The sequence below is a fragment of the Poecile atricapillus genome, chromosome 20, assembly GCF_030490865.1.
Source record: "Poecile atricapillus isolate bPoeAtr1 chromosome 20, bPoeAtr1.hap1, whole genome shotgun sequence".
NCBI lineage: Eukaryota > Metazoa > Chordata > Aves > Passeriformes > Paridae > Poecile > Poecile atricapillus.
In genome coordinates, this window is record NC_081268.1 from 4752314 (window position 1) to 4763617 (window position 11304).

At 49.1% G+C, this 11304-nt stretch overlaps 1 protein-coding gene across 2 annotated transcripts in view; it reads left to right on the plus strand.

The window, feature by feature from the left end:
- Positions 1-8016, plus strand: part of DDX31 (DEAD-box helicase 31) — a 45571-nt gene extending 37555 nt beyond the window's left edge. Inside the window, exon 19 of one of the 2 annotated variants that reach the window (XM_058853539.1) lies at positions 5176-8016. In XM_058853539.1, the coding sequence (XP_058709522.1) occupies positions 5176-5326 (151 nt within the window). In that variant the 3' untranslated portion in view covers positions 5327-8016. The remainder of the gene's footprint in view (positions 1-5175) is intronic. The other variant, XM_058853538.1, reaches the window with a different exon arrangement.
- The last annotated feature ends 3288 nt before the right edge of the window (positions 8017-11304 follow it).

An 11304-nucleotide genomic window follows, 5' to 3' on the forward strand; every position in this document is an offset into this window, starting at 1 on the left:
GCGGTGTTTTTTGAAAGTTGCAATGCTGTGTTTAGGTGAGAGATGAGCACACGAACCAGATACTGCTTATTGAATTACAGTACATCAGCTTAGTCAGTGTCTGGGCTCATTCTTTGACTGCAGGGTAGAGGCAAGGAAGCTGATCCCACTTCCATTGAGGGATTAGCTGTCCTTGGTTCACTGTGGAGTCGCAGCATGCCGGGGCTGACAGGCCAGATAGACTTGTCTTTTGACTGCTTCACAATGCAAGTGCCAAAGACCCACTGCCATTCCACCATGCATCCCTGTGCTGCTCAGGCTTGTGCATTCTGGATCAGTGGGCTTTCATGGGAATCTGTGGCAGCTGAGGGTCTGCTTTCCCTTTGAAATCAGGAGTGCCAGTGTGTGCCCCCAAAGGCTTTCACTGCAGTGAGGAGTTGCAACTTAATTTGGCTTTCTTGTGAGTTCAAGCCATTACAAAGAAAGATGACTCTTTAGTTCAGCTGATTCTGTGGAACTCCCTCCTGCAGGAATCTCTGGTGCAAGAAATGCTCAAAAAGATTGAATTTACTTATGAGTATCAAGAATTGCTACAGCATATGCAAAAAGTGATATAAAAACAAAGGTGAAAACCCCCTTGTGCTTCAGTGTTTAAGTCCAGCCCTCAAGTAAAATGGGATCAAGAAGAGGTGTTTGAGAGCTGCTGTCCATCATTATCACAGTGCCATTGTTCTGATGTGGAGATGGGCATGGCCTGAAGGTTTTGGCTGCAAGATCACTGTGTTAATTCATTCTTCAGCATGGTCAGATAGAATCAGACAACTCCTGGGAAGCAGACCTTGTAGCCCTGTGTCCTCCACATGGACAGGGCAGTAGTGGGTGCAAACTTGCAGCCTTCTCTCCCACCTCACATCCTTGGTTCCACTTTTGAACATCTTGGGATTGACAGTTTTGAAAAGGGAGGGTTTGTGACTCAAGGCTGCAGCTGGGCTTCCCTGCACAGCAATTGTCTCATCATTAGAAGCACTTTGCTTGCCAGTTTTTATGTGCACATTTAGAGCTTTCCTGATTTCACTTAATTAGTCAAAATGCAACTTTGGAATTCTGCCCACTGGGAATTTCACTTGGTTTGGGCAGTCTGCTGTAGAAGCCAGACTGGGGCTCGGGTAAGAGCATGTATCCATGGGCAAATGGAGCCAGAAATGAGAGTGAGAGACATGGCTGCTGTGAAAGGAAACATCACCATCTCTCTTCCCTAAGGCAGTTCAGGGACACAGGTGAGTTCTGGCTACCATATCACGATGTTATAAAAGAAATTCTCTTACAAAATTAAAGTTTTATAGTTGTAAAATCCATTTGATTGTTTCCTGCATACACAAATGCCTTTTATTACTGTCCTGTTCCTGCAGCACAGAGCCTTTGCTCCATCTCTGATCAAGTTAACAGTGTTTGCACCCAGAGCTGGAAAATCTCTGTGCTGGGGGCTGTGCACCAAAAATTATCATCTCTCTCTAACTGAAATATATTCTATCCTCTAGCTGGGAAAGGGCCTGACAGAAGCAAGAATCCTGGGAGGTTCCCAGCCTCCCAGTGCTGCTTTTATCCCTTCTCCATAGGGTGAAGGCCAAGGGATGGCAGTGAAAGTGAGACTGGGGTTTCTGTATGGCTGAAATGCATTTGACTTCAGTAGGGCAAGGTGGGCTTTGCTGTTCAGCACATCCCAGTGTGGAGACCACCCTGCCCTGAGTGTTCTGGAACACTCATTCTGTGAGCTTCTTGCTCATTCTGGCTGGGTAATAATTTTCCTTGATCTTCTCAAGCGTCTGCATCAGCTGGGAACAGAGGACCTGGGCCATCTGTTGACCTGTCGAGAGCAGTGTAGGATTGCTGATGGATTTCTTGCCCCCACTCTGCAAAAAAACAACAGCAGCAAAACCAACCCAAACAGGGTTGTGTTGGCTGCAGATGGTTCATCCAATGCTGTAAGTAGGAAAAGCAGGTGTTGCAGCAGCCTTGGTCCAGAGGTAACCCAGCTCTGCTGCTGGCACAGTGTCAAGGAGCTGTTGGAGATGCTGTCAGGCAGATTGATAGTGCAATCCACATTGAAATGTTTTCTGATAAATGGAATGGCCTCCTCGGGTCTCCTCCAAAGACACACCATGACTTCTGGGACTATGCATCAGAACTTCATCCTCCTCCTTCCTCAGCTGGAGCAATTTGGGAGCCTTTGGTTGCTGCAGATGCTGGGAGTTGGGTAAAGGTCACTACACCTGGGCACTGCATTGCAGCAGCATCTCACACAGCAAGACAAAGGAACAGGCAGTGATGCCAGCCAGGTTGAGAGACACCTCCAGGAACAAGCTCACTCACCACTGAGGCAAAAAGATGAGCAGAGGCATCTTCTGAGCCAGCAGACAAGAACCAGGAGAAGGAGATGAGTCCAAACCATTCAGGTTTCCCCAGAGATGGAGGCTTGGGGAACACCAGCTCACTGAGACCACTGTGGCTCCTGAGTGGGGAAGGGGAGCAGCATGCAGGGAATAGCTCTGTAAGTGGGTGTAGAAGGAAACTGAAGCAGAGGAAACAAAGATTTTACTCTTTCCTCCACTGGACACTTTTTCTTCCAGATGTTCCTTTCCTGCCTTTTCATCATTCAGTGGTGTATTTAGCAAGATTCATAAGTTTCTCATGTTTAAACAGTGCATAAAATAATTCCAGTTTTCTGGAGAAGAGCAGATTTTTTTTTTTTTTTTTTTTTTTGTCTTTAAAACTTTGGCCTGGTCTTTTCCAGCCTTTCAGGAGATAAAAAAGTCATCTGGGGACAGTTCTTCTGTTTCCTTATTGTCTCTCTGCTGGGGGTCTTGGTACCAGCTTTTGTGAGGTTGCAGCTTAATTACAGATGTACACAGGCAGTTCTAAACACGAGTCTTTTTATTCCTTCCTCTGTCTCAGTAAACCATAATACCTAGACATGAGATCACAGCAAGAGATGCTGATAATCCATGTGTTTTTTTCCAGTGATGGGAGCATGGGTTCTGTCTGTGTTGCAAATGCACCTTTACATTTACAGCCTTTTTGTGAAGCTTTTTGCCACAGTATCACCACACAGCTCCCTTTAATTAACATGCCACCAGCCCTCAGCAACATGGAAAACACAGGGAGCTGGGAGAATGGCTATGGAGGCCAAAGAGATTAAATACCTTGCCCGAGGATGCTCGGGGGTGAGTGTTAAGGTCTTGCTCTCCTGGGCTTTGTCTCATAACATCGGTGAGGGAAGGTGCCCTGAGGTTACCTTGCTGCTCTGGCAGAGCCCCAGAGACTGTCACCAGTTGGGCAGAGAGGGGAATTTACAGCTTTACAGCAGAAATCAGGGCTCCTGAGCTGGTGCAATTTCCTGGTGTGCTGTCACTGCGTGCTGGTGCTGTTCCCTGTAGCTCTTCCATCTCATGGTTAAACGGGGCCTTAACAGCTGCTTTTCTTCTATCCATGATGAGCACAGGTTCCACAGCACAACTCCATTGATTTTTGTGGCCCTGGGTTAGAGGGAGAAGGCTCCCTTTTCCCTGCATCCCTGCTTTTCTGTGTACAGCTGATCACCTCAGCAGGGAGTATTGATTTACTAATTGGGCAGCAATTTCACCTGATTGATAATAAAGTGTTGGACATCCTCCCTGCTGAGCTGTAGCTCAGCCCCGCAGCTACTGGTGGATTCCTTGTCCTTTTGCAGCAGAGAGTTCCCTGTTGTTAAGTAAACCAGTCTGTTGCTTGGAAACCCATGAACTACTGTAGGAAATACTTGGAGACAACAATCAAAGTGTCAAAAAGGAACTTTACCCAGTTGTGGAGGGGGCTGAGCAGAGGATACACCTGCACAGACTGTGGGAAGGGAGCAAGCAAATACCCCAGGCAGCCAAGAGTTCACTTCCCTTGTCTTCCCTGTGTGTTTGGCCTATTGAATGCATCGATCAATCATCGATCTGCAGCAGCCAGAAATTCTTCCTTCAGTGCCCAGCGTGGGTTTGGACACCTGAAGGGACTTTGAGGCAGTGCTATAAGGTGTCACCTTTAGGACTGCTGAGTCCCTGTGTTGTCACCAAAGCTCACTGGTGAGGCTGTGGGGCTGCTGTTCAGTTCCCTCGTGTTCAGAGGGACAGACAGCTTTCTGTTCTGCTTTTCTGGAAACACCTGAGATCCACAGGTCCTTACTACAACTTGCTCAAGAGAGGTGCACTCTGGAGGTGTTCAAGGCCAGGCTGGAAAGAGCTTGACCTGGTCTAATAAAAGGAATGAGATGATGTTTAAGGTCCCTTCCAACCCAAATCAGTCTGTGACTTTGTGGTGATGAGGAGAGTAGGACATGCCAACACCAGCAGCTGTGGACACCCTGTTGTGCCCATGGGAATGAGGTAGGGTCCTGCAACAAGAGATTTTATTTGAAATAACTGAGGGTGAGATTTGCCCAAGGTTATAGAGCAGGACAGTGGAAGAGCTTGTGGTGGGAAAATGCTGAGTGGGTTTTTATATTTACAGCTGGCAGTTTAGGGCTGCAAGGATAACCATATTGGAGTTTGGTGGCCTGGCAAAGTGCAGCTACCCTTGCAAAAGCCAGTCTCTGGAGAGGGAGGCTGCAAGGTGCATGTGATGGCTGCAGGACCCTGCAAGAAAAGAAAATCTGTTGGATGTGTTTGGTTTACACTCATGACATTCTAATTTTTTCCCTGGTTTGTTTGGGAGGGGCCATGGTTTCAAGTGCTGGATTTAAGATCTGTTTATAAAATGTTTCCATTATTCAATGCCATTGGGTTGTCAGGTGGTATTATTATTATTATTATTATTATCATCATCATTATTATCATTATTATCATTATTTCCAAACTGCTGTGTCACCTCATTCATCAGCCTTCAGGCACACAAGCTTCCCTCCTTCTCCCCACCACCCCTGCACGAGCATTTGTACAGAACAAAGGCTTGCTTTGAAAAACGCCGTGATATTTTGCCATCTTTGTGAAAACCTGTCACAACAATACCTAATTCTGCATGAGGCAGATTTTCAAATCAAGCCTCAAGGAAAGGGAGCTGTTCCTTCTCTAATGTGCAACTGTCGGTGGTGTTGCATGAACCCACCCAGCAGGAGAAGGGGTTCTTAATTCCTTAATTCTTTAATTCCTTAATTCCTCTGCTCTTCCCCCTGGCCAGGTCTGAGCTGCTCAAGAAGACCCATGGCAAACACCGCCTTGCTGAGATCCTGCGCTCTGAATATTCCAGTGGGATGGACACTGCTGGAGCCAAGGTCAAGAAGAAGAAGAGAAAGCAGAGAAAAGCTGGCAACCAGCAGATTCCAGCATAAGCCAGGCCCTTCCAGTCATTGGCTGTAAAAGCTGCTTGAGTGCCTCAGCTGGGGGTCAGGGTGACCTGCCAAATCAACTGAGGACGGTTTCAATTTATCAGGCAAATGTAGGAGGCATCCTGGGGATCTTGGCCTCCTCCCCTTTATTCCATAGGTCCAAGTGGAATGGAATCCAGGTGTGTCCTGTTGTACTGCTGCAATTAAATGTGGCTTCCCAAAGATCCACCATTGTCACACTGGGTTAGGAACAGCTAAGAAGCACGACACAGACTCTCTTGTGAGCTGAACAGGAGAGCAAAGTCGTTTATTCTTGATCTTCTTTTATAGACGTGTTTGAGAAGGTCTGAGAGGTAAAACTCTCATTGGTCATTAAAGCAGCACATCACTATCATTGGTTAAGTGAAACACCACCCCTTGACAGTTTCCTAAACACCACCTGCAAAGATTGTTGTCCTGTACCAAGGACTGTTTGGATTCTTTCTCAGGCCAGAATGAGAAGCCTGTGACTCAGTTCCCTGTTTTTTTCATTTAGCATCCACACGCCATGTTCCTAAGATTTTATTTTTTTTAACAAGAAAAATAAAAAGAGGTTGAATATGATTTTCAGAGAAATGTGTGTGCAACATAAAAGTGAGACCAGTTTGGGTAGGCAGGAGGTGCTTTTCTGTTTAAGGAACACTCCACAATCCCTTCACTTGCTGTTTCCAGCCAGGTGAACATAGCAGAGGAGGTGTCACCATGGAGAGGGGAATCTGCCCTGTCCTGTCACTGTAAAGGGAGCACTTTTGCTCTTGGCTCAGGTAATGAGGCCACATTGCTGCCAGCTCCTCTCCTGTCCTCTGTGCACTGGGCAAGGTCTGTGCCTGGTCACTGTTAGTCAGAATTGCCACCTGCAACGATGCCAGTGGCAGGATTGTGGAGAACTCTTCAGTGTGATGACACAGAGTCCCTTTGGGGCAGAGTTCATTGGCACAGAACTTCTGTCAGAGCTCCTGGACTCGGGAACAAACGTTGTCACTGTGGGAAGGAGCCACACTGGAATCCAGCAGTCTCCTCCTTGCCTGCAGCGTGTTGTCATTCCTGATTATGTAACACAGAGGGAGCAGGAGATGTCTCACCTCTCTGAACATTAAAGCCTTTGCAGGCTCCTACAAACCCTTGCCAGTAGTGACCCAGGCTTTTGGGGTTCTTTGCCCTGCCTGAGCCTGTTTTGAGCTCATGGATTTTGCTTTTTGCTTTTCCTATTTGCCATCCATCTTGTTCCCATCAGACAACTGGGACACTGGGAAAAGGGATGCAGGATGGCCCCCAGTGTGCTGAGACTGGCATTTGTTCACCAGAGTGTGAAATGAAACCCAAACTGCCCTGGGAGTGGAGAGTGCCTCCAAAGCATGCAGAATTCCCAACTCCCCCAGCTCCTACAGGTGAGCACCCACCTGTCCCCTCTCTGTTCCTCCCTCTGCATCTTCCAGCCCCTCCTAGAACACAAGCACCAAGCAAGGCACAGGTGAGAACAGCACAAAAACAGCCAAAACACAACTTTCTTCTCCCTGCATGTGTCTTCCTCAAGGAAAGGGATGAGGAAGAGCAGCCCACCCGTGACCTGAGCCAGGCATGTTTAATGCAGGAGCAGAAAGTGCTCAAATAGTGGCAATTTCAGACGTCAGAAGGAAGAAAAGTACTGAAAAAGGAGTATAAACAGATGAAAATGATGCCTTGTAAATGCAAAATTGAGGGCACCTACTTTGGGCTGTTGTGAGTCATACAGAGGATTGTAGGAGAGCAGCAATCAGCCCCAAAGTATTTAATTTCTGAAGTGAAGGTAACTTTTGAAACCAGAATTTTTATTTCCTCCCAGACAATTATCAAACACTCCAATTTCACTGCAATACTTTTTTGAACACCTCTGGAAGATAATAAAAAGGATCCAGTATCAAATTAACCATGATTTTGCAGAGAGAATGAAGTTACAAACATTTATTAGATTAAAATAAAATAGCAACAAAGCCCCACCTGATTTTGTTATGAGAACTATTTGAAAGAGCAATCAGGTTTAAGGCAAATGTCAAACAGAAAAGAAACCCCTGAGGATGAAAATGACTCAGAATGATGCAGGAAGTGCAAGTTTGGGAATGATATTTTGCATGAAGGGAAAATACATGACCTTCTCCTGGCTGACTGTCACATAGGAATTAATAGGGACTGCTGGCAAATTCATAACAGTAGGAAAAAAGGCCAACAACACATAGGTGAGAGACATCAGGAGATCACATTGCTGCCTGTATTAACTGGGCATGAAACAGTACAAATGGTTATGATGAATCAAGTGATTTTTAAAAAAAAATATGAGTGCCTTTTTCTTTCAGCTTCACCATCTTTAGCAGATAGGGCTGGATTGCTTGTGTGATTAGGGAAAGAGAGAGGAGGATAAATAAATTGTTAAAAGACATGCACATGCACCTGAAGTTAAGCCAAGTTTTCTCCTAACAAACTTGAAGGCTGATGAGCAAAATGTGTTTGAATTGTGGCCAGGTGGGCCGGACACAAATTCTGCCCTTATTTACACTTGGGCAGCTCCAGATTGGCTCTGAGCTGGCTTCACCCTTGTGCACCACTCAATTCAGGAAGAACCTGGTAGGTTTGGGGTTGATTTTATTCAAATCATCATTCAGGCAGGGCAGGGCAGGGTGTGGTGCTCAGGGTGAGCTGCTGTAGAGTTCCATCATTCCACCACCTACAGCAGGACCAGGGTGTTGTGTGTGCAGAGGTTCCCAAATGCCAGAGGAGCAGCTGGGGGTGACAGTGGATTCCCGAGGCAGGGAGCAGGTGGATGCTGCCCTGAACTGCTCCTGAATTTGTCCCCTCTTGCTCTGAGGTGTGTGGTGTGTGCTGAAGAGGTCTTGGCTGGGTGGGAGCTGCCCTGCACGGCTGGCAGGGGAGGAGAGCTGGGTTTGGCAGTGTCAGTGGAACTGCAGCTTTGGTTTTGGCTTTGGTTGTGTTTGTCTGGATTGTGGTGGAGAGCGAGGGCCTCGCTGCCCTGCAGCCTCAGTCCCTGGGTTTGGTCTGGAAATAGTGGCACTGTGTAACTTTTCTACAAAGCTGCTTGTGAGTCAGACCAGGGCTTAGCTGGGTTTGCTTTCCGTGCTCTCACACCCTGAGATTGCAGGAGATGTTCTTGTGTTTTCTCAGCTGTCTTCTGGCTCCATGTCCTTTACCTGTAGTTCACATCCTCCTCCCCTCTGCAACTGGAGCATCGTGAGCTCACACTGCAAGGCTTTGGATTGGGAAGTAGCAAGGAGGTCGCCTTGGGGCAAGGGTCACAGTTAAACACCAGGGGCTGGGTCAGACACAGGACACAGCGCTGCTCCCTGACTGCTAAGAGCACCAGAACTAAGCAGGGTAGAAAGCAACTCCTCCCTGTTTCCAACACCTTGCTTTCTCCATAAACCTGGGGAGAAGGAAAAGCAGCAGTGTACTGGGTTTTCCATTCTGACATAGTTTAGTTTGGTGCTTGGATGAAGCCATGGGATATCTTGACTAGAAACAATTGTGATTGCAATGACTTTGTGTGTGCTGGCATGTCCAGCAGAGCAGCTCTTGCTGTGTCTGCTCTGAGGGTGCTGGTCCTGGTTAAAGCTGTGCCAGGAGGGAAGGAAAGTGGCCCTTGAGCTGGGTAAAAGCCTGGAAGGGACTGGAGAGCCAGGAGTGTATTTAGTCCTGGCAAACCCACTCCACTCTCTGGATCCAGAGCCTGGAGCTGACAGAACCCAACCAGCAGCAGCTTGTCTGTTGGACTTTGTACCCTGGAGAAATCCATGGAGCAGAACTGCTGCAATACTCCAAAGGTTTCCCTGCTGGGACTGGTGCTTCTGAACTGTTGCATTTTTTTGCTTCATATAATTTCAACCCAGCACAGCCTGTCCTGCCCCTGGGGCTTTGCCAGGACTGTGCCTGCCTGGCACCATCCTCTGGAAACATTTCTAACCTGCTCGTGGCTGCTGTAGGTGCAGGGCCAGTGCTGGTGGGTTCTGCTGTGGGACACTGGCTCCCATCTCAGTCCCTGCACACAGGCTGAAGGTGAGGTTGGTCCTTCAGCAGGTTTTGAGGCTGCTGAGATCCTCTCACACACGATGCTGTTCATGTGGCAGGTGCAGGGATCTCTGCTTAGAGTCTATGGTGTCTTCCCTAAACTGTTTTCTCTTGGAGCTTCACTCTGCTGTGAGATCTCCTGGGCAGCAGCAGCAGCTCCAGCCCTCCTGTCCCCTCTGCACACTTTCCTTCCCACCACGCCCGGCACAGCCATTTCCCCTTCCCAGGGCAGAGGTTTCTTCGGGACTCTGTCCTGCTTTCTCCAGCACAGTTTGTAGCACAAACTGAACCCTGGCACTGTGTTGTGATGCTGCCTCAGACCCGCTGGTACAGGGGAGTTTCCAGCTCCTTCCAGATGTGAAATGGCAAATTTAAATATTGCAATTACAGACGTGTAACGAAGTCTTGTACTTCATTAATGTAAGAGGAGGAATATGCTACGGCTACAAGGACAATTAAATATTAGAGAATGCCTTTGATTCACATTCCTGCTGTGTAAATGGGAGGAGGGTTGCTGTATGCTCCTTGCCTTTGCGCTCACAAAATGAAAAGCACACCCACTGCAAGTTGTCCTTTGATAGATTTTTAATATGATTTTAAAGAGTTTTGTTTGGCCTCATTCTTATTCAATGAGATTAATTTAAAGCACTTATCCCCTGGGTTTAAGTCAATCCATGTAGGATTTGGGACGGGGGTTGTTGCCCAGGGAGGGGGTTGTTTGCAGGCCTCTCTGAAAGACTCCTTTCCCACTTCATTAACCCCGAGCTCCGAGCGACCCCCCTTCCTCCTCCTCCTCCTCGCCCAGCCGAGGCCCGGGGATTTACCAAACCCCCCATTCACATGCAAAGAACCAGCCCCATCCACAAAGGCCGGGGTCTCTCGCCCCCAGGCGTGGCTGTGCATTTGGCCGAGCCGACAATCGCCCTCCCCGAGGGGCTCCGGCGGGACCGGGGCAAAGCTCCCGGGACGGAGCCGGCCCCGGGGCATCGGGCTGGGACCCGGCCCGGGGAGCCGGGGAGGGGATCGGGAGGGGCAGTGGGTGCTGGGGGGGCTCCGCAGACAGCCGGGCCCGCCGGGGGGAGCGGCCGGGGCCGGGGGGAGCCGCAGCCCATCTGTCGGCTCCCCGAGCCGGCGAGCCGCTCCCCGGCTGTCCCGGGCACCAGCTGCCGGGCCCGCTGGCCGCGGCCAGATGAGCGACACTTTTAAAGGGTGGAAACAATCCATTTTCCAAAGCGATCATTTAAAGCACTTAGGCAATTATACACTTAAGATTAGCGTTATTAATTCACCGGAGTCGTGGCTATCACCGCGCCGGGCTGTCCTGGTGTCCCCCGCTCTCTCCGACGGCCCCGCGGCCGGTCCCGCATGCTGGCACTGGAGCCGGGCCCCGGGGGGACACCGAGTCCTGGGGGGACACCGAGTCCTGGGGGGACACCGAGTCCTGGGGGGGCACCGAGTCCTGGGGGGACACCGAGTCCTGGGGGGACACCGAGCGCCGGGGGGACACCGAATGATGGGAGATGGGAAAACTCCTCTTTGCATTTCCCTTTCCCTCGGCGGCGGCAGTTCCGCCAGAGCAAACAAGCGGCGGGGGGAGAAGAAGGGGCCGGCGAAGGCGAGACCCGTTTGTTTGTAAAGAAGTTTTATTTCCACATTTAAAAAAGGGGGGAGCGGGAGCGGCCGCGGCTCCCCGAGTTCCCCCCCCGCTCTCCCCGCCCGGCCGGCCCGGCCCCGGGATACAGACTGACAAGAATCACTTACACAAATACGCCCTCAGGGTTCACAAATAAATAATTCATATACATTTTGCACCGTATTTACATTCCACCGCGCTTATTTTTTTTTTTCTTTTTTCTTTTATCTTTTTTTTTATTTGTTTTTTTTGGGGG